The following is a 22,420-nucleotide window of genomic DNA, read 5'->3' on the forward strand; positions in this document are numbered from 1 at the left end:
GAAAAATTTAATGCAGGAGAAAATCAAGATTGGAGGAAACCCATTATTGATTATTTGTGTGATCTTATATATCTAAATAGCTAGCCCCCACTAACATATTTCTCTCAACATGCAAGCATGCCACCTCATCATTCAATATGCATAAGGAAAGGCCCACCTCAACATGCAACTATTCATATTAAAAATCCACTACAACATGCATGCATGTAAAATTTCATTTTATTATGCTATTTACATTTAATTCTTATATACTTTCAAAAATTATTGTTTCAAGAATTCATGTTCCATATAATCAAAATCTCATTGAAATATTGCAAATATTCCCGCAACAACGTGCGGGGCATCATCTAGTTCTAGTAAAAGGGTGGACAGGGTCGTTCGACGTATGGCTTTCAAATATACGGTGAGAGATGATGATCTCTATCGCTGGACGGTTGATGATGTTCTTTTGAAGTGCTTGGACGAGGACCAAGCGAGAGTTGCTATGGGAGAGGTCCATGAAGGAATTTGTGTCACTCATCAGTCGGCCCCCAAGATGAAATGGTTATTGAGACATGCTGGGTTTTATTGACCGACGACGATTAATGATTGCTTCAAGTATTATAAAGGATGTGAAGCTTGCCAAAAATTTGGTGATATTCAATTGGCTCCCGCCGCTATGTTATAACCTATTATCAAGCTGTGGCCTTTTAGAGGTTGGAGATAAGACTTTATTGGAGAGATTCACCATTCTTCTTCAAAGGGGCATCGATTCGTGTTGGTGGCAACTGATTATTTCACTAAATGGCCTGAAGCAATACCTCTAAAAAATATGACGCATAAGGAGGTAATTCAATTCATAACTGAGCACATTATTCATAGATTCGGTATTCCTCAAACATTAACTATGGATCAGGGTTCATCTTTCATATCACATCAAGTTAGAGAAATTGTCAAATCATATAAGATAAAGTTCCTCAATTCCTCCCCGTATTATGCCCAAGCCAATGGACAAGCCGAGTCTAGCAATAAAATACTGATCAAGCTCATCAAGAAGAAGATTGAGGATAATCCGAGGAGATGCCATGAGCTATTGTCCGAAGCTTTATGGGCGCACATGATCTCAAAGCATGGTGCTACAAAGGTAAGTCCATATGAGCTTGTATATGGTCAAGAGGTCGTTTTACCAGTGGAGGTGAATTTGAATGCTTTGGGAGTAGCCAAACAAAATGACTTATCGGTGGTAGACTTTTATAATTTGATGATGGACAATATTGATGAAGTTGCCGATAAACGTTTAGCTGCTTTGAAGGCCATAGAGAGCGATAAGTTGAGAGTGGCAAGAGCTTACAATAAGAAGGTCAAGTTGAAATTTTTTCAAGTTGGTGATATCATGTGGAAGGTCATCCTACCAATTGGCTCAAAAGACAGAAAATTCGGAAAGTGGTCTCAAAGTTGGGAAGATCCTTTTAAAATTACAAGAATAGTTTTCGGAAACTCATATGTGGTGGAATCCGTACAAGGTACATTGTTACCTCGAGCTCTAAATGACAAATATTTAAAGAAGTATCACCCAAGTGTCTGGCAAAAAGCCTAAATAAATAACGACCGATATATAACTATCGCCCTAAGCAAAGACATGGCTGATATAGAATTATCGCCCTAAGCATAAACATGGCTGATATAGAAATTATCGCCCTAAGCACATATAAATGGCCGATGGAGTGTTGATATCGTCCATCCACCTCTTATATACATGAGGGGTGACGACCGATTGAACAACAACACACAATCGACAAACTCATTTATCACTTTTTATCTTTTACCTTCTCCCGTGTTTTTTTTTCTTCCTCGTTCTTCATTAGTTCTTCTTATTGCAGGGTGGCAAACCTCGAGGCTCTAGGGGCGGTCAGGCCGACCTAGCGCAGCCTATAGCCGTCACGCGCTCTGACGGGGTCCCTCCCGGGAGTGTGGGGTTTCGCGTCTACAAAAGTGTCCACCGAATTGTTTGCGTACCGCACTTCCGGCCTGGTCTCCTTCGACATGAGCTGCGATGCATCGCCCCCGGCGTCGAGGGTACACGATGACGTGTTTGTGTGGGAATAGAAGGTTTATAACAGCATCCAGCAATAAAAACATCAAAAAAAAAGGAAGATTCCTTAAAATTCTGGAAGCGTCGAAAACATCTAGAACGCCAAAATAGGAACATCTAGAACGCGAAAATACCAAAAGCAGGGCAAAAAGCCACAGGCTGGCTCCCAGCGCGTCTTCCCCACATGAGAACCCTATAAAACCTTCCTCCCGTACCTTATCCTTCCCCAAGGCCTCTCGCCATTTCTCCCTTCTCTCAATCCCCCAAAACCCACGCGAATCCACCAGCCCCTTCCTTCAACTTCCTGCCCCTTGTAGGGTTTCGCCCCCCACCAACCCCTACCCCCCGGGTTACTGCTCGTGCTCTCAGCCATGGCGACCACGACCTTCCCCACCTCGACCCCCTTCTTCGTCCATCACGGCACCCGGCGCCCCTCCGTCAACCTCCGAACGGCCGCGGTGGTGTACGGCCGTGGTGGGCGACGGTGGCGGCCACTGCGCGTCGCCTGCGAGAAGGTGGTGGGGATCGACCTCGGGACCACCAACTCAGCGGTCGCGGCGATGGAGGGCGGCAAGCCCACTATCGTCACCAACGCCGAGGGCGCGCGGACCACGCCGTCGGTCGTGGCGTACACCAAGGCCGGGGACCGGCTGGTGGGACAGATCGCCAAGAGGCAGGCGGTGGTCAACCCGGAGAACACCTTCTTCTCAGTCAAGAGGTTCATCGGCCGAAAGATGAACGAGGTCGCCGAGGAGTCCAAGCAGGTTTCCTACCGCCTTGTCCGGGACGATAACGGCAACGTCAAGCTCGATTGCCCAGCAATTGGCAAGCAGTTCGCCGCGGAGGAGATCTCTGCACAGGTAAATAAATAATACTTCATATTCATGGACTTGGCTGGAACATTGTATGACTGTGAATTCGTTCTTTGACCTGCAGTTCATCATCCAATAATATGTGGATTATGTTAAATAAAATTGAAACCATTGGGTTTGTTTGGGAGAGGATTCTTTTGATTGTGATTTTGTGACTATCAACAACATATTGTATGATAAACTTACAATCAAAGTTCAAATTTAGACCTTACATTTTGTAACCGAAGGAGTATTTCTTACTCTACTTGCATCTAGTTGTATTCTACATTACTGTAAACAGTCACTATAGAAAACGTGAGTACAACAGAATTGATACCGCCCAGTGATGTAGATGCTTTATTATTTTGCAAATTGTTCAAGAAGTTCTATTAGAGATGAATAGCAGTGCATATGCTAATTCTTTTAGGTGTGTATATATCAGTCGTCAGTTCACTTTCCAGGTGTTACTTTTCTATCAGATTTGCAAGTGTTTCTGAACATCCTTTATTATCCAGGTCCTGAGAAAGCTGGTTGATGATGCATCAAAGTTTTTAAATGACAAAGTCACCAAGGCAGTGATCACAGTTCCTGCTTATTTCAATGACTCCCAGAGGACGGCTACAAAAGATGCCGGCCGCATTGCAGGCCTGGATGTTCTCCGTATCATAAACGAGCCTACCGCAGCATCGTTGGCATATGGTTTTGAAAAAAAGAACAATGAAACAATTCTGGTTTTTGACCTGGGAGGAGGCACCTTTGATGTTTCAGGTATGTATCATGAATTTTGAGGTCTTATGTATGCCCATTGCAAGGAAAATTGACGCCCAGTAACTGCTGCAATCTGCATAGTTTCAGTAGTTAATAATCAAAGTAGCTACGTATTTATTTATACTGATCGTGCAGCACCATGAAAAATATTACTATAGATAAGCTTTCGGTGGTCAACTATTCGATGTATTCTGTGTTACTTCAGTTCACTGAAATGTGTCCAGATACGCAGGTTACATAATTTGTTACATTGCACTGCAAAAATGTAATCTTATGGCAAAATAAATGTTGTTTGATCAACAATAAGTTCTTAAACATTTGTCTGTCTTATGGAAAATATATGTATAGGCTCCCGTAGTAGAAAATCTATGTATAGGCCCTCATAAAGTACTAAGCAGGCACCAGCAAGGGCTATACTATACTAGTGGAAGCATGTTCTGTTACTTCTGCATGCTGGATTGGATGGAGTGTTAAGCAATGGAAACCTATTTTATCTAATTATTCTATTTTGATCCGTTCTTTTAAGACATCTGTCCTCTCTAGTCTTTTTGATAAGCAATGCAAGATTGTTCTTAATCAAGTTCTACTCTTTTTGTTATCTGTATGACCATATGGTCCATATCCCAGCTTCTTATTATACCTATTGCTCTGCTTTCAGTTCTCGAAGTTGGTGATGGTGTTTTTGAGGTGCTGTCTACATCTGGTGATACTCACCTTGGCGGTGATGACTTTGACAAGGTATTCTTCATACGCCCATCTGTCTCATGTGTGATTACAAACTTATTTAGTCTGCTTCATCTTGTTTGCTGTTTGTTTGGTTAGAACGTCCCTCAATTTTGCATATGTAATCTGTGTTTGCAGTCTTGCCTGTATAATAGGAATGCAAAAGGGATGTACACTTCACTGTTTATTGAGTTTTTTACTTGACAAAAAAAAGTTATAATTGCCTGCAATTCTCTGGTTCTAGTCTTCTAGACAGGCAGGAGAGCAATGTGTGAGCAGCATAATAGGCTCTAAGTATCTTACGCTTTTCATTAGATCCCTGGTTACAGATAACATCTATGCTCGTTACCAGTGAGCTCGTGTGTCTTTCAGTTATTAGAATCTGCATTAGGCAGTATGTATGTGCATTTTGACAGCCAAAGAGATGAAATAACATCCTTATCTCATGCTTACTGATGACCTCAGCACCTTTTTTATGGTTCTGCATGATTTATATGTTCTCACAAATAATTCTGTTGCCAGAGAATTGTTGATTGGCTGGCTGGGAGCTTCAAGAATGATGAGGGTATTGACCTGCTAAAAGACAAGCAAGCTCTCCAGCGTCTTACAGAAGCAGCTGAGAAGGCCAAGATGGAATTGTCATCGTTGACCCAAACAAATATCAGGTTGGTTGGCTCAGCCTCCCATTTTGGTGTCAAACATTGTGCTTTTTGCATCTCAGTTTCTAAACCTGTTATTGGTTTTTTCAGTTTACCTTTCATTACAGCTACTGCTGATGGGCCCAAGCATATTGAGACAACACTTACCAGGGGTAAATTTGAGGAGCTATGCTCAGATCTTCTTGACAGGTACAGTATCATGCCTCATGTTAATATTTGTATGAAAGAATACATGTCTGCATGGTTGTCTTCACATGCTTTTAACAACTGCTTTTTTGAATATCTGGCGAGTGTTATGGCTGTATTTAGTTTAGCCAATTGTTGCTAGTATTTTTATTTTTTAACTGTCTTTCAGGCTGAGGACACCTGTTGACAATTCTCTTAGAGATGCGAAGTTGTCACTTAAAGAAATAGATGAGGTGATTCTTGTGGGTGGTTCCACAAGAATTCCAGCTGTTCAGGATCTTGTGAAGAAAATGACGGGAAAGGATCCCAATGTGACAGTCAATCCCGATGAGGTTGTTGCTCTTGGAGCAGCGGTGCAGGTGAGTTCATGAAAATCATTTCTTCATAGTCACCTAAGCTAGAATGAAAATCCTGATGTTCCTGTCCTATACCTCTTTATTAAAATGTAAGCAGATAATAATCTGTCTTGCAAAATTTGGGCTGAACATATGGCCCCAGGCACAGCTCTCAAAGTGAAATTACCCAAAGAATATGGTAAACTGTTTGTCTGGCCTACTAGATAGTGTTGTTGCTATGTTGTGGCTTTTGGCTATAGCATCAGCACTGGCTGATTATCTCTCATATGTTTCTAGAATAGTAACATGCTAGATTGAACTGTCTGGTGTATCTCACATGCAAAATGTCAACAGGCAGGAGTATTGTCGGGCGATGTGAGCGATATTGTGCTTCTTGATGTTACGCCACTGTCTCTTGGTTTGGAGACACTGGGTGGGGTGATGACCAAGATTATCCCAAGGAACACAACCCTCCCTACCTCCAAGTCAGAGGTCTTTTCAACGGCTGCTGATGGACAGACTAGTGTGGAGATTAATGTTCTCCAAGGAGAAAGAGAGTTTGTTAGGGACAATAAATCCCTTGGTAGCTTCAGGCTTGATGGAATTCCTCCTGCTCCGCGTGGTGTTCCCCAAATTGAAGTCAAGTTTGATATTGATGCCAACGGCATTCTGTCTGTTGCTGCGGTGGATAAGGGCACTGGGAAGAAGCAGGACATTACGATCACTGGAGCCAGCACACTGCCAAAGGATGAGGTATGAAAACTTTTCAATTTGTAGTGTAAAACTTTGCTGATCCTTTGGACTAACATGAATGAAAAACTATTCAGGTAGAGAAGATGGTGGAAGAAGCTGAAAAATTTGCGGCGGAGGACAAGGAGAAGAGGGACGCAATTGACACCAAGAACCAGGCAGAGTCTGTGATGTACCAGACTGAGAAACAACTGAAGGAGCTCGGAGACAAGGTCCCAGGCGATGTCAAGGAGAAGGTGGAGGGGAAGCTCAAGGAACTCCAGGATGCCGTTGCTGGTGGATCGACACAGACGATAAAGGATGCACTAGCTGCGTTGAACCAAGAAGTGATGCAGCTTGGTCAGTCCCTCTACCAGCAGCAGGGGTCGGGCCCTACCCCTGGAGCTGACGGCGCTGCTGACTCTACAGGCCCAGGCCCATCTGCGAAGACAGGCGATGGTGGTGACGTCATAGACGCTGATTTTACCGACAGCAATTGAATAGAACAGTAGGTTAGGACATGATGCAACAAGTGAGTATGAATTTGTTCCACAGGATTGCCTAGCAGTATACGGGTGACCGTTTTCTTTGGATTGAGACCTTGTTTGCTGTCAGGGTGTTGGCCGAGTTTTTGATGTTGAGGTTTGGAGACTTCAGTTATCAGTTTGGATGGGATAGATTGGCTTTTGCTTGTTGGGAACCCGACCCCTTGGCCTTGTACGGTTATGTATTGGATTTACTAACTCTCTAGAGAACTGGGTCATTTCCTGTTTGGAGCATGTGCCAAAAACTGGATTGTTATTTTGGGGAGCATTCTACTCCCTTCGTTTATAAATATAAAGCCCTTTTAGAGAGTTATAAAGCCCTTTTACAGGTCGTTTGGTACCCATCATTTGTGTCGGATTTGATGGATTTCATTTGCGAATTCCGAAATCTACTCGTTTGGCTGTCACATAATTAGGGATGGATTTCATTCAAAGATTCGAGAGGATGCAAACTTTGCCTATCCCCAAATCCCAGCCCACCCCCGTCATTCTCGTAGATTTCACTCGCTCCCTTCCCCACCCTCCCTCGACGCCCTCGTCTCTCGTCCCCTCCCCTTGCAACCCACCACCACCACGGCTGTCGCCAAATCTTTGATCCACCACCACCGCCGCCGGTGACGCATCCCCTCGCCAGTGAATAGTTTCACTCGCTCCCTTCCCCACCCTCCTCCGACGCTCTCGTCTCTCGTCCCCTCCCCCCTCAACCCACCACCACCACGGCTGTCGCCAAATCTTTGATCCACCACCACCGCCGCCATGAGCCCCTCCTTCTCGGCCGCCGGTGACGCATCCCCTCGCCGGTGAATAGCTTCCCCCTAAGTCCTATTCCACCGTCCCCACACCGGTAACTCGCGAAGCTTTCTGTTTGATGGCGTGCTGCCTCCGGTGACCGCAACGCCGCCGTTGAGTTCTCAAATCCTGGTAGGTTCTCCCACCACCTCTCTTCTCATCCTCCCTCTCTCTGATGCGTTTTTCTTCTTGAACCCTAACCCTAACCTGAACCCACTATTCAGTAGCACGCCTCACTCCAGCCACCCGATCTGGGCAGCAGATCGACTTCTTGACGATTACTCCGCCTGCCCACGGTCGGCCAGCTACCACCCCCCTCCCGCCCGGAGGACTAAGGAGCAAGAGGCATCAAGGCTCTTGGTCTGGGAGCAAGCAGGGTATGCGTCGGCACTTCCAATCAGAGTGGTTCTTCAGTAGGTCTCAACTACTGATGTTAATGTTAGATAGCGCCTCACCCCTGCAGCATTTTTTGCATCATCTGTTTTTTTACTTCACAAACTATCAAGAGTGCAAAAAAGTAGATGATGATTGATAAATATTCATAGTCACAAATAAGTTATACTCATCTCTTGATGATGATTAACTGCCAGCCCAACTGGAATCATAAAATGGACTGGACATATAAAGTATTGTGCAGTCAGATTCAAAGAAGAAATTGCAAAGTTTTTTGGATTTTCGTTGAAGATAACAATGGTTATTAGTCGTGGTCTCTTTGTTCTTTCCTGCCTTGTACCAAATGCTCAGGGATCCTATCGTGTATTGTTGTGGTGCTTTGAGCATCATTCATACAGGAGGAGTAACTAATTATAGAATCGTTCATCTATGTAGTCCACTAGAGGAGTAATATGTTAATGAATCCCTTCTTCCCTGTCAACGAATATAATATTTATTTTCCATAACTCTGCTTGTTGACTGCTGTGACGCCCCGAGATCGTTGCGTCAGGTGTCTTCCAGTTATTCGTTATTGTTGCCTTGTCTTTTGCTTGCGTGTCGCATCTTGTCATGTCATCATGTGCATTGCATCATCATGTTTTCAAAACTTGCATTTGTCCGGGTCCCAGTTCCTTCCGTTGTCCGTTCTGAGCCCAGACACACTTGCACGCGCCCGTGGCATGTCCGAGATATTATTTTATAAGTGGCCGGAAAATGTTCTCGGAATGGGTTGAGGGTTGGCATGCAGTGTTGTTATGTTGTCAGTAGACCGTCTGCCAAGTTTCACCGCATTCAGAGTCCGTTTGATAGTCCAACCGTTAAACTATAGCGGCATTATAGCCGGGGGTCGAACGTCGAACGTTTTTGGTCTCCGAAAACAGCCGCCGGGTCTCTCTCTTCTCTTCTCTCAGTCCAAGGCTTTCTGCACAGCCCACTACCATTCACCGCCAGGCCCTACCTAACCTTTCTCGTCAGCCCGCGGCCCTCTCCGCGCGCGTCCGAAAGATGTCCCGAACCCGACCCGGGCAGTCATCATCATTGGATCCAGATCATCCCCTAACATCTATAAAACATCACCGTTTCCTTATTTGGACTCCCTAGTTTATTTTTCCCGACCGTTTGATTTTGATCGGAGGGACGAGATAGCCCCTAACCTAATCTTCTTGAGATATATATTGACAAATCCTAAATTCGAGGAGGCTTGTCCCATCCTCCCAGCCCGCCGCTGCCGCCACTCCACCAAATATCTCTCGGGATCCATTCCCTCCTCGTTTTCACACACCAACCAACAAAATCCATCCTTCCCTCGATCCCTTCGCTCTACCGAGCTGGAGCGCTCTGCCTTGCGCGTACGATCCAAGGGAGGAGATCCTCCTCGCTCTCCCGTAGCCCAAGCCTCCTCTCGATTCTGTGCCTCTGCCGTCCATCGCCCAAAGGAGCAAGGACCTCGCGCCCGATCTCCCTCGCCTTCATCATCCTGCGAGCAGCAGCAACAGGACCATGGTCTTCGTCCTCGCCTCTTCCTCCTCTGCTCGAGCGCGCCCGTCCTTGCAGCCTCGCCGAACCAGGCCACCCCAGCCAACCTCCGACCACCTGCAGGCCGACCCCGTCGCCGCTCCTTCCCTACTCCTCTTCCTTCCTTCTCCTCCCAACCTTACCCCGTTTTCCCCCTGTCTATTTTTCTCCATGGACAGGGAGCGCCATGGTTTCTACTTCAAGCTTCTGCGCCGCCCGAAGCTCCTCGACGCCTGCCAGATCCAACGCCCTGGAGACCCGCGTCCCCGCCGGACCTCCGTCCTCTGCTGCTCCTCTACATGGCGCCGCCGTGCAAGTCCTCTCGTTCCTGCAAGTCCTCTCGTTCCTTTGGTTTGTGGTATTTGAGTTGCATCAATGTCAAGTGTTGATTCCATATTTTTCCTAAGCGGTGTTCTCATACTCCTATGTGAATACTAATCCTTCCTGATCATCGAGATTTTGATGTCAATCCTTTTCAACCGGCGTGTTTCTCTTCAAGTGGATCCGAGCATTTCAACATCCGCAAGATCACCTCTCGGTTTCCCCAAGTTGTTCGCTTCATCTGTCTCCAAGTTGCCTTTGTTTTACCCACCATCCCACCCTTGTTTCTTCAAGGACTCAGATTACTTAATCAAGTATCCATTTTATTCATGTGAAGTCTCTTCATTCTTTTCTTTCAATGCTCGTATCCGGTGATTCTCATGAAGGTAATAGCAGAGCTTCAAGTTCATCATTCTCCGTTCTTTTTCTTCTCCGGTGGATTCAATTCAAACTTTGTTGATCATATCTTTTCCTTGGTTCAAATGTTTTCTCATGCCGATGCACCTCTTAATCATCCACCTCTTTCTATTTTTGTATCCAGAGTGCTGAAGATATCTCAGAAGATTTGTGTCTCCATTATTAATCCGTTCAAGATATCTTGAGGTTGTTATCTATTCTAGCCATTTAATCCAACCGGAAGTTTATCTATTTTAAATCGTTCAACGGTGTTTCTCTTGAGTGGGCCCTAACCCACAGGTCTTTTCCCAGGATCTTACATAACTCTTCTAATTTTCCCGGAGTTATTCTCAAATTCATTTCAAAGTTTGACGTAAGAATGATTGGTCATCAGTCAAATGTCTTTCTCCAAGATCTTTCAAATTCTTTCATTGTTGATTCAACCTTTATTTTCTGCATTATTCTGGAGTACCTCAAAAATTCATGGTGGTGTTTCTTCTCGTCATTCTCAACATTTGAAGACCGAAGAAGAGTTTTTTCCTCCAAATCTTATCCGTTCTCTCAAAGATTCATGATTCTAGCTTTATGCCATCCTCTCATAATTGTTTTCGATTATGAGAATTCTTTTCACCTATCCGGAGCAATTTAGAAGTCTTTTCAGTTTGATTCATCCAAAGCCCATCATCTCAGAATTATTCATTCCATCTTTTAGCTCTCGTTCTCCGAATCATACCGGTGCATCTTTCAAATATTCTCTTATCAGCTCGTGATCTCTTCGTTCTCATGTATCTAAATTCTCTCTAGTATTTTCATTGGTTCTCTAATTCTTCCCGGTGTTTCTTTATCTTTTCTTCGTTCATCTTCAATTCTTACAGTGGTTTGTTCAAGAGTTATCTTCTTGGGTTATCATATCAATTCATTCGGTTTTTTTTCAATCCCACTGATGGTTCGTTGAAGACCTTCCCAAGTTTATGCTATATCTATCTTAATCCTTTCAACGAGAATAAGTAGTATGCCAAATCCATTGTTTGTTATCAATTTAATTAGTGAAGGATGGGCATAATGTAATTCTTATTTTTGTTTCATCGAGTAAATTCAATTCCTTATTCTGGAGGTTCATCAAAATTCTCGGTTTCTAGTTATTGATATTTCTTTTTCAGAGTTTCAAGTTTTCCGCTTTATCTCGTCGCGAAGCTCCATCTAAACCATTACAAGGCTTCTCCTGGAGTTCTTTTCAATTTTCCTTCGCTTGATCATTCTTTTGTTATCGGAGTTCTCACGAAGGCTCGACATGGTGGTCTGTCAAGAATTCTTTTCATTCTTCAATTGTCCTTCAAGATTTCTCTCGAAGTTATGATCCACCAAGCTATACTCTCAAATAAACATGGTGCTCAACACATGTCTTGTTTTGAGGAGTTCGGGCATTCTTCATCTTGCATTCCGAAATGCAACTCTTTCTATCTATCTTTTGAGGTGGTGTTACGTCATTTTTGACAATTGCTTGGTGTTTCATGATTCAAAAGTTGTCAGGAATGAGATATTTAAACCCATCATTTTCTTCCTTGGAGTTATCTTGGTATAGATTTCACCTAAAGCCTTCCCTAAGGAATGTTGTTATTGTGGTGCTTATCAATGATTCAAGTTATCCCTCTATCATCTTGGTCGAAGAAGTTTTCATCTCTTCTTTGTTCCCGATTAATCATTGCTTTCGGTGGCAGAATTTCACCTCAGTTTTGAGATATTTTCCATAAGCCCTCAACAAGCCTGTTCTTTTCGTTGTTGATTTCCCAACAACTCCGTTCAATCCTTCTTTTTAAGGATGCTTTTCAAATTCAGTTGTGGTAGAATATGTCATTTTCCTCTCAATTTTTTCCTTTCCAATGATCCAACTTCTATTCTTTCGTTCCAGAGGCATCGTGATGTTGCTTTCTTCACTCATCATCTCGGATTGTGAGGATCGTATTCTTTTCGTGCTTATCCATTTAACTGGAGTGTCGTGCCATCTTTTCAAGTTCTTACCATTCTGCCAAGTTTTACCTACCTTCTCAACCGGAGTGCTGTCTGAAATCTTTTTTACCCCTTGTGCGATTCTTTCTATAGTTCCGGAGGCAGTGCGTTGTTGATTTCATCAAGCATACTCTCATCTTGTCAAGTTCATATTAAATTCCTTTCATTTACAGTCGGAGTGATGTCCAGATTATATCATTCTTATTCCTTCTCTATCTTGTTTTAACCGGAGTGTTGTGTCTATCATTCCTTTTCTAACCGGAGTCGCATCCAAGTGCTTTCATTTTGCCAAGTTCATATTATTGCCTTCCATTTCCAACCAGAGTACTGTTGTAATTGATCTTTAGTGTTCCTTGTACATCTCGTTTCTACCGGAGTGCTTGCATGTACTTCTTGTCCATTGCAACCCTTTTCTTATGTCTTTCAACCTACAAGGTTCTAGTAATGTTCCTTGGTCCTCTTTTCTAATGGAGTGTTTTCAACTTCGTTCATCTTCGTTGTTTTCTTTCTTTCAATTTGTCCAACCTCGCAAGGTTCCTTGGTTTCACTTATTTGTCAAAGAAGCAACTTAGTTTTATCTCCTCTTCCTCTTCCTTTTTCCCTCCGGTGCCATCCTAGATCTCGGGACGAGATCCTCTCATAGTGGTGGAGTGTTGTGACGCCCCGAGACCATTGCGCCAGGTGTCTTCCAGTTATTCGTTGTTGTTGCCTTGTCTTTTGCTTGCGTGTCGCATCTTGTTATGTCATCATGTGCATTGCATCATCATGCTTTCAAAACTTGCATTCGTCCGGGTCTCCCAGTGCCTTCCGTTGTCCGTTCTGAGCCCAGACACACTTGCACGCGCCCGTGGCATGTCCGAGATATTATTTTATAAGTGGCCAGAAAATGCTCTCGGAATGGGTTGAGGGTTGGCATGTAGTGTTGTTATGTTGTCAGTAGACCGCCTGCCAAATTTCATCGCATTCAGAGTCCGTTTGATAGTCCAACCATTAAACTATAGCTGCATTATAGCCGGGGTCGAACGTCGGACGTTTTCGGTCTCCGAAAACAGCCGCCGGGTCTCTCTCTTCTCTTCTCTCAGCCCAAGGCTTTCTTCACAGCCCACTACCATTCACCGCCATGCCCTACCTAACCTCTCTCATCAGCCTGCGGCCCTTTCCGCGCGTGTCTGAAAGTTGTCTCGAACCCGACCCGGGCAGTCATCACCATTGGGTCCGGATCATCCTCTAACATCTATAAAACATCATCGTTTTCTTATTTGGACTCCCTAGTTTATTTTTCCCGACCGTTTGATTTTGATCGGAAGGACGAGATAGCCCCTAACCTAATCTTCCTGAGATATATATTGACAAACCCTAAATTCGAGGAGGCTTGTCCCATCCTCCGAGCCAGCTGCTGCCGCCACTCCACCAAATATCTCTCGGGATCCATTCCCTCCTCGTTTTCACACACCAACCAACAAAATCCATCCTTCCCTCGATCCCTTCGCTCTACCGAGCCGGAGCGCCCTGCCATGCGCGCACGATCCAAGCGAGGAGGATCTCCTCGCTCTCCCGTAGCCCAAGCCTCCTCTCGATTCCGTGCCTGTGCCATCCATCGCCCAAAGGAGCAAGGACCTCGCGCCCGATCTCCCTCGTCTTCACCATCCCGCGAGCAGCAGCAACAGGACCATGGTCTTCGTCCTCGTCTCTTCCTCCTCTGCTCGAGCGTGCCCGTCCTTGCAGCCTCGCCGAACCAGGCCACCCCGGCCAACCTCCGACCACCTGCAGGCCGACCCCGTTGCCGCTCCTTCCCTACTCCTCTTCCTTCCTTCTCCTCCCAACCTCACCCCGTTTTCCCCTGTCTATTTTTCTCCATGGACAGGGAGTGCCATGGTTTCTACTTCAAGCTTCTGCGTCGCCCGAAGCTCCTCGACGCCGGCCAGATCCGACGCCCTGGAGACCCGCGTCCCCGCCGGACCTCCGTCCTCTTCTGCTCCTCTACATGGCGCCGCCGTGCAAGTCCTCTCGTTCCTGTGTCGTTCGCGAGCTTGAGGGAGACGCAGCAACGCTCCCGTTTTCCCCGTGGACCGCATCGAGCACCTGCGCCCATCCCGGCCTTCCTCGCTTCCACTCCGTCCTCGCCTGCACCCCGCCAGTCGCAGCCCGACGCCTCATCTGCCTCGCCCCGCATCGCTAGCAGCAAGCTCCGCCGCGCCGCCCTCTGCCTCCCTTGCAATCAAGCTGCAGTCCTGCGTTGACCCCGCGGCTCGCCTCGATCTCCCTGCGTGGCCCGTAGCCAGCGCCAAGCCCTGCCCGTTGACCGCGCGTGGGCCTTCTTGCCCCAGCGCCTCTTCAGCCCGCCTGCCTCACCTCCTTGGGCCGAGCCCACAAGCTGAGCAGCCCCTCCAGTTCCCCTATTCCTATCAGGCCAGCCAGTTTCGGCCCGCGTGTTTTTTCCAGATCTGTGAATTTTGCTATTATCCAGTGTTTGGCAGTTTTACAAAAAGACCCTCTAACTTCGTGCATATAATTACTCACAAACCGTGCATCGGTTTAAAATGTTTTATATATGAAAAATGCTTAGAATTATGTGTAGACTAATAATATGCCACTTTCATGCATGTTAAATTTTTTTAAAATAATGTTCGCATATAATTTGCCAATTGTCGTGCTAAAATGCTTTATTTCATAACTAAATAACTGTAGCTCCATTTTTAATAAACTTTATATGTAAATGGGGTAGAAAAATGCCTAGTTTAACATGGTAGATTTACTTTGCATGTTTAATAACTCTAAAATATGCTTTATGATAGAACAGTACCATAACCAAAAATATGCACATGAGGAGTTTCCGGACTTGTTGTTTGTTGTTCCGGCCTCATTTAAACTTGCCTAGATAGGCAATTTTCATATGCTTCACCTCTTGCCATGCTAACCAACATTTAATATTGTTGAGTACATAAACGGGAGAGAACTAAATAATTGATGTGGTGTTCCGTCAATATGCAACTCGTTGAATATTGAGCTCCACTTAACTTGTAGTTTTGCTTGTGCACTTTGCCATGCCATGCTTCATTAAACCGGACATGCATCATACTTGGTTGTGCATCATGCCATGATTATGTGATGGTTGTTTACTATGTTGTTTGTTTCTTTCCGGTGTTGCTTCTTCGGGTTGGTTCCAATAACGTCGCGTTTGTGAGGATCCGTTTGACTTCGTCCGTTTGTCTTCTTCATGGACTCGTTCTTCTTCCTTGTGGGATCTCAGGCAAGATGACCATACTCTCGAAATCACTTCTATCTTTGCTTGCTAGTTGCTCGCTCTATTGCTATGCCGCGATACCTACCACTTGCTATATCATGCCTCCCATATTGCCATGTCAAGCCTCTAACCCTCCTTTTCCTAGCAAACCGTTGTTTGGCTATGTTACCGCTTTGCTCAGCCCCTCTTATAGCGTTGCTAGTTGCAGGTGAAGATGGAGTCTGTTCCTTGTTGGAACATGATTATTGTTGGGATATCATTATTATATCTTGTTTACTTTAATGCACCTATATACTTGGTAAAGGGTGGAAGGCTCGGTCTTATGCCTGGTGTTTTGTTCCACTCTTGCCGCCCTAGTTTCCGTCATACCGGTGTTATGTTCCTTGATTTTGCGTTCCTTACACGGTTGGGTGTTATAGGGACCCCTTGACAGTTCGCTTTGAATAAAACTCCTCCAGCAAGGCCCAACCTTGGTTTTACCATTTGCCTCACCACCACCTACTTTTCCCTTGGGAGTCGCTCTCCCGAGGGTCATCTTTATTTTAAGACCTCCGGGCCAGTGCTTCTCTAAGTGTTGGTCCAAAAAAAAGCCACATGTAGCGCCACATCGGGGAAAATTGAGGGTTGGTTTTAGTTGTACGTAGTGTTCATCCGGTGTTGCCCTAAGAACGAGATATGTGCAGCTCCTATCGGGATGTCAGCGCATCGGACGGTCTTGCTGGTCTTGTTTTACCATTGTCGAAATGTCTTGTAACCGGGATTCCGAGTCTGATCGGGTCTTCTTGGGAGAAGGAATATCCTTCGTTGACCGTGAGAGCTTGTGATGGGCTAAGTTGGGACACCCCTGCAGGGTTTGAAATTTTGAAAGCCGTGCCCGCGGTTATGGGCAGATGGGAATTTGTTAATATCCGGTTGTAGAAAACTTGACACTAAACTTAAGTAAAATGTATCAACTGCGTGTGTAGCCGCGATAGTCTCTTTTCGGCGGAGTCCGGGAAGAGAACACGGTCTCGTGTTATGCTTGAACGTAAGTAGTTTCAGGATCACTTCTTGGTCACTTATAGCTTCTCGACCGAGCTTTGCTTCTCTTCTCGCTCTCATTTGCGTAAGTTAGCCACCATATATGCTAGTGCTTGCTGCAGCTCCACCTCACTACCTTTTCCTACCCATAAGCTTAAATAGTCTTGATCTCGCGGGTGTGAGATTGCTGAGTCCCCGTGACTCACAGATTACTTCCAAAACCAGATGCAGGTGCCGATGATGCCAGTGCAGGGAACGCTACCGAAATCAAGTGAGAGTTCGACGAGGATTCAGGACGTTACTATGTTTCCTTTCCGGAAGATCAGTAGTGGAGCCCAGTTGGGGCGATCGGGGATATATTGCATTAGGGGTTGTCTTTCTTTATTTGGTTCCGTAGTCGGACCTTGATTGTTTTCTTGTTGATGTAATGCTATATTTATGTATTGTGTGAAGTGGGATTGTAAGCCAACTCTTTATCCCTTTCTTATTCAGTACATGGGATGTGTAAAGATTACCCCTCTTGCGGCATGCCTACTATGCGGTTATGCCTCTAAGTCGTGCTCCGACACGTGGGAGATATAGCCGCATCGTGGGGGTTACAACTGCTCTGGCCATGTTAACTTGTCTTTCCTCAAGCAAATCAACCAATGAAGGTATGTTTCCCTTGCCTTTTGATTTCCCATGTATGATTCGGTCTCGTCTCCATCATAATTTTGTCTTGCATCGCATCATGTACTATAGCTAGTTATCTGTCTCATTCATCATAAACTGGGATTTAAGAATTAATGATTCATACGACTCAACTTTTTATCCCTCTGCCTAATCAATCTAAAAAACGACAGTCTGATGCATTTATGTATGGGGCCAGACCCAGTACTGCAATATTTGGTCCCTGGTCTTTAGAGTGGTCAATAGTTCGTGATCTTGTTGTTTTCTAGTAGGAGTAGATCATGGAGGAATGAATGGTCACTGGACCTTGCGTTTGTTTAATTAGGGTCAATATATTTCTGTAGTTATTTTTGAATGGCATGCCGCAATTCACTGTAAGCCGTGTCTTGATTAGTGTATACTTTTGTAGCTTGATAAACAGACTCTTCAGTCACATGTTGGCCTGGATACCATGAAAACAAACACTGCAGAAGAAAATTTACCTCTCTGCCTTTTATATATGACTTTGTGTGATGTAGCTTATTATGCAGAAGAAAATATGATTTTTCAGTTGTGCCAATTAATAAATTAAGACGGTGTTTTAGAAGTTTCACATTTGCTAACTACTATAGTAAGTTTGCTTATGTGTTTCTGATAATGTCTGCAGGGTAACAACGAAGCCTGAAGGCTAAACCGAAATCTGGATGCAAGTTCAAGCCTCTTTAATGGATGCAAAGATTTATTTTTAATGGTCCTAATGCATTTGTAATGGCGAGTTATAGTCTTTTATCTTCCATATCGTGCTTAATAAGTTGTGAACCTTCGAAGATCTTTGTTTCCGAGGAGCACAAGTTTCAGCCTTTAATGGCCCTTCAAACATCTTATCACTTTTATTGTCTGCATTATAGATTATTATATTTGAATGTTTGAATGCGTGAAGATGAAGCTTTCTAGATCTTTTTGATCTTGATCACTGAAAAAATGCAGAGTTTTTGGGGGTTGATTATCATTTTTAGATTGTAAATGTGTTGATTATACATATTGAGATATGCACATAGCAGCCAAACAGCATATGGAATTCATTTCACAAATCCCCTCTGGCAGCCAAACAAGAAAATTGAACTTGGAATCCAAATCCCACAAAATGAAATTCTCCTAGGAATAAGATTATGGGAGAATCTAGCAAAAGAACTGGGCCTTCATTTCATTTCCACCAAATGAAATGAAAGTTTGGGTGCCAAATGAGTTATTAGAGATTTCATTACGGACTACACATATATAAATATAAGCCTTTTTTAGAGATTTCACTATGGACTACACATGTATATAGACATATTTTGAGAATTGATGTGTTGTCAGAGCTAGGTCATGCTATCACATATCGAGCGCAGACATACTTTGTGTTTAAGGATAATCACTTTGTGGCTAAGGATAACCGTGCGGAAATTTTTTTACGGATAAGCAAAATGACAATTACTTATCGTGGCGAGGCAAGCGTAAACGAACTCCTTGGATACAATACAATTGAATCCCTTGTTACCATTGTTTTAAGACTACTAGGTCGGGACCCCCTACCCGAGATCTGCCAGCTTTGACTCCGTCAATGAGTGTCACACACTTCCTTGAAAGCGTCTCGGTGGAACCCCAATCCCCTTTCACGGTCGGCATTGATGATTTCAGCGAGCTTCGGTCTCTGTGCAATCCACTTGGGTTGGTCTTGTGGCGCCGCCTTCATTGCTCGGTTCCTCCTCTCCTTCTGATGAACTCCGCTCCGATTGGTTCCTGCTGTCCACTTGCCGTTCCTTGGCGACATTTTGTGCTCTGCGTTCTATGAGATTGGGCTAGGCGTGTTTAGTTTGTCGTGTGTTGGAGGGATGAGCACCCCTTCTTTCTTCTGCTCCAACTCACACTTAGTGTGGTGCCTTCTTCTCTTTATGTTTGTCCTCTCATGTCTATCAATGAAAAGATACATTACGTGTTCGGAAGAAAAAAAGGAGTTGCTCACAGATGAAGACGTTTTCCTGTGTTTCACTTGTAATTGATGCATACACGAAGCTTTTGGATGTCCATCGTAGAGAAAGAAACGAAGTAGTACATCTCAAATTTGCTGACGGAACCTCAAAAAATAAATAAATTTGCTGACGGGCGCGGCAAAGCGCGCCTCCGTCAAGCTAGTGCCTATTATGCCGCCTTACATACGGCTCCATCTCATCTTGTGGATGCGTACGTGGTGTCTTTGGACTCGTCGGCAGCGTCTAAGCTGTCAACCGCGGCAACCTTGGCCGGACCAAACCAACCTAGTCCAGTCACAACCGGAACAAGTGCCTTCTTTGGCACAGCCGCGCGGATCCCGCAGCCACCGTCGCCGTCCCGAGCACCCTTTGCCGCCTTATCGCCTTGCTCCTTGTTGTGCCGCGGCTGGTCTTTGGAGTCGCTGAGCACAAGGTCCCTGGGAGGCAGGAAGCACTCGGTGGACAGCCCCGCAATGTTGAACTCCACCTCCTCGATGCTCCACGTCTCCTCCATGCACGTGCACGGTCTCTTCCTGCGCGCGTCGGCGTCGTCTACTGCTCCGGCGGCCCTCGTGAAGGGGGACACCGAGACGACGGTGCGGCCGGCGTGCGCGATGTTGATGCCGTCGACGGGGCGGTAGTCGCCGATGGTGGACGCCATGGTGGTCTCCCAGTACATGCTCGCGTAAGCTGCGTCGGCCGGCCTGGGGATGCGCAGCAGGTGGCTATCCTCGAGACGGACGAGCAGCCCCGTCCTCTGGCTGAAGTATCCCCATAGCGCGTGCCGGATCACCTCCACGTCGGCGCCGCTGCGGGCGTGCAGAGCGGAGGGTTCCGCGTCGACGCGGAGCACGAAGCAGTCCTCGCCGTCGACTGCTTCCTCGCCGACAGACGCGGCGCTGGAGAAGAGGTCCGCCGTGGATTTTGGGTCCAAACCCTGAACGCATCTGCGGATCGGTCGCGGCGGCCCCCGGGAGGCGTGGGCCTGCTGCTGCCACGGCGTCTGGCGCCAGGCAACCTTGCCGTCGCTGCCGGCGCTCATCTTGGTGCCACCGGCCACGACCATCTCCACGCACCAGAGCTCCGGCTTCTTCTGCCACACCACAAATCCTCCGTGCACCTCTCCCATTCCCTTCTTTGTTGCCTTGCTGCTCTTGGATGTAGTGCTGCTCATCCGCACCTTCCCCATGGCGAACATGCTAGTCGCCGCGCTCAGCGCCGCCTCGCCGCCGGCAGCCGCCACGTACTGCTCCACTATATACCTCGCCTTGGATAGCTCCTGAAAACACAAGGACCATTCATTAGCCGTGAAAATCACAAATATATCCCGCTGGCTGAATGCTGATCCAGTCGATCGATCGGTGGTAAAATGAAATCCAAGCACGTACGGTACGGGACTTACCAGGGGCTCCTCCTTGCTGTCACGTCCGCCCATGGGCCTCCTGGGCTGCACGGGCTGAGGCACCAGCGGCGCGCCCATCACGCCGAGCATGACCTGCACGCCGTCACGGCGATGCATATGCTGGTGATCGATGTGCATGTGCGTCCGCATCCACGCCTTCAGGTTGACCGTGCGGCGCCGGCGGGCCGGCACCTCCTGGTGGAGCTCGGGGACCGGCACCTCCAGCACGGTGTCGAGGCCGTCCTCCCGGTCTAGGTTGGGGCACACCTTCCTCATGGTCAATGCTCCTCGCCTCGATACCTAGCGCTCGACGTTGAACCGTACGTTTCGGCCGAGAAGAAGGTGGTGGTGAGGTGAGTGCGCTCAGTTTCAGTCCCGTCCAATATATGGATGGATCGTGGATATGTGGCTGCACGTTCTGCGCTACCTTCGCTTCACCCCACCATGTTCTTCATGCTATTATACTCGTAACAAATATACGGCGAATCCCATTGTTTATACTTATATTATACGGGATCGAATATTTGTGTTGTTCTGGCGATGAACGGCGCGGTGAATGATTTTGATTCGCGTCGTCTCTCTGTACCTACCTGGGGCAGATTGTAGGGCACTTTGAGGGACATCTGATGATTTGACAGGTCCATGGGTTGGATGGATGCCCTCCAAGGCGTCAATGGATCCGCGAATTGGCATACGTGTACACCGACATCATTAGATTCCCCAAATTAGTTGTGCGGCAACCATTTCTAAAATTGATACTAATTGTGATCTCCGCTACCTAGCTTCCCCGAAAAACAAATGATAAAGAGATCGCGCGCAATCTCCGGAGGACAAAAAGTGTGCTGTAATGTAATCTGGTCTGGTGATCCTCTCCGATTCTAAATTTTCTGCCTGAACTCTAAAAAGTACATACACACTAATTAGCGAAACTGAGCAGCCGAACTCTCACACATGCATGCATGCAATGTTGTTGTCTAAAATTTTGTCTATATGCATGACGTGGCGGATAGTAATGGCATATTCACGTGAGCAAGAGATTCCTTGTCTGATGGGTGTGCATGTGCACTTATTTTGGGTTTTCAAATTTTTGAAAATTCATATCTTTCAAACCGTGCATCCAAATTCAGATCCGTCTTCACCGCTGGATTCCTCGCGGCGAAATCTTTGAAACTAGATCCTCTATGAGTATATTTTGGCAAAAAAAATTGATGCCAACTTTGATGTTATATCGTGCAATTTTAGTACTGCATTATGCAACTTTAGTACTGAATGGTGCAACTTTTTTATAAACTTAGTTTTTGTAGCTGCATGATCCAATTTTCTATGAGATTGCAACCTACCAACCATGAGAACATAATGTGCAACTAGTCTACTGCCCCCGCGAACAACCTAGTAGTCGATGTGCAACTCTCATCCTTACTCGTGGATGTGTAGTTTTTCATGCTTTTGCACACCCTGCCCACCCCCTACCAGTGCTATGTGCAACTTAGTCTGTTGTTCACGCCAACAACTTATTAGTCGATGTGCAACTCCTTCCCCTCCCTTGTTGTGGATATGCAGTTTCAGTTGGCGGAGGCAATACACGGAGTTGCACAAGTCCGCCAGGCAGTTGGCCGGGCCAACATACGAAGTTGCACATCTCACATGCATGATAGTTTGATGATGAAAACTCCACATTCATGAGGATAGTGAAAAGTTGCATATAGACAATACGCTAAAGTTGTACGTCTCATTAGCAGGGGTGGTTTGCCCTAGGTGCTAGCACGA

General features: G+C 45.9%; 2 protein-coding genes and 1 long non-coding RNA gene across 3 annotated transcripts; 2 read left to right on the plus strand and 1 right to left on the minus strand.

Moving 5' to 3' along the window:
- Nucleotides 1-2,284: 2,284 nt before the first annotated feature.
- LOC125554858 (stromal 70 kDa heat shock-related protein, chloroplastic) lies at nt 2,285-7,094 on the plus strand. The gene is made up of 8 exons (XM_048718254.2): nt 2,285-2,931; nt 3,438-3,690; nt 4,349-4,428; nt 4,936-5,078; nt 5,163-5,261; nt 5,428-5,617; nt 5,948-6,346; nt 6,421-7,094. Exons 1-8 carry the CDS (start codon nt 2,443-2,445, stop codon nt 6,820-6,822), a joined length of 2,055 nt encoding a protein of 684 aa, XP_048574211.1. The 5' UTR covers nt 2,285-2,442; the 3' UTR covers nt 6,823-7,094.
- Nucleotides 7,095-13,610: 6,516 nt separating this feature from the next.
- LOC147990549 (uncharacterized) lies at nt 13,611-18,178 on the plus strand. The gene is made up of 3 exons (XR_015599872.1): nt 13,611-15,577; nt 17,084-17,244; nt 17,907-18,178. It is a non-coding gene; the product is annotated as an uncharacterized LOC147990549 (long non-coding RNA).
- A 1,094-nt stretch (nt 18,179-19,272) lies between these two features.
- LOC125526244 (uncharacterized) lies at nt 19,273-21,003 on the minus strand. The gene is made up of 2 exons (XM_048691120.2): nt 20,654-21,003; nt 19,273-20,530 (listed from the first exon to the last, which is right to left on the minus strand). The coding sequence occupies exons 1-2, from the start codon at nt 20,927-20,929 to the stop codon at nt 19,448-19,450; spliced, it is 1,359 nt and encodes a 452-aa protein (XP_048547077.1). The 5' UTR covers nt 20,930-21,003; the 3' UTR covers nt 19,273-19,447.
- Nucleotides 21,004-22,420: the final 1,417 nt, after the last annotated feature.

Source organism: Triticum urartu, chromosome 1A (genome assembly GCF_056163025.1).
Source record: "Triticum urartu cultivar PI428250 chromosome 1A, HENAU_Tu73, whole genome shotgun sequence".
Classification (NCBI taxonomy): Eukaryota; Viridiplantae; Streptophyta; class Magnoliopsida; order Poales; family Poaceae; genus Triticum; species Triticum urartu.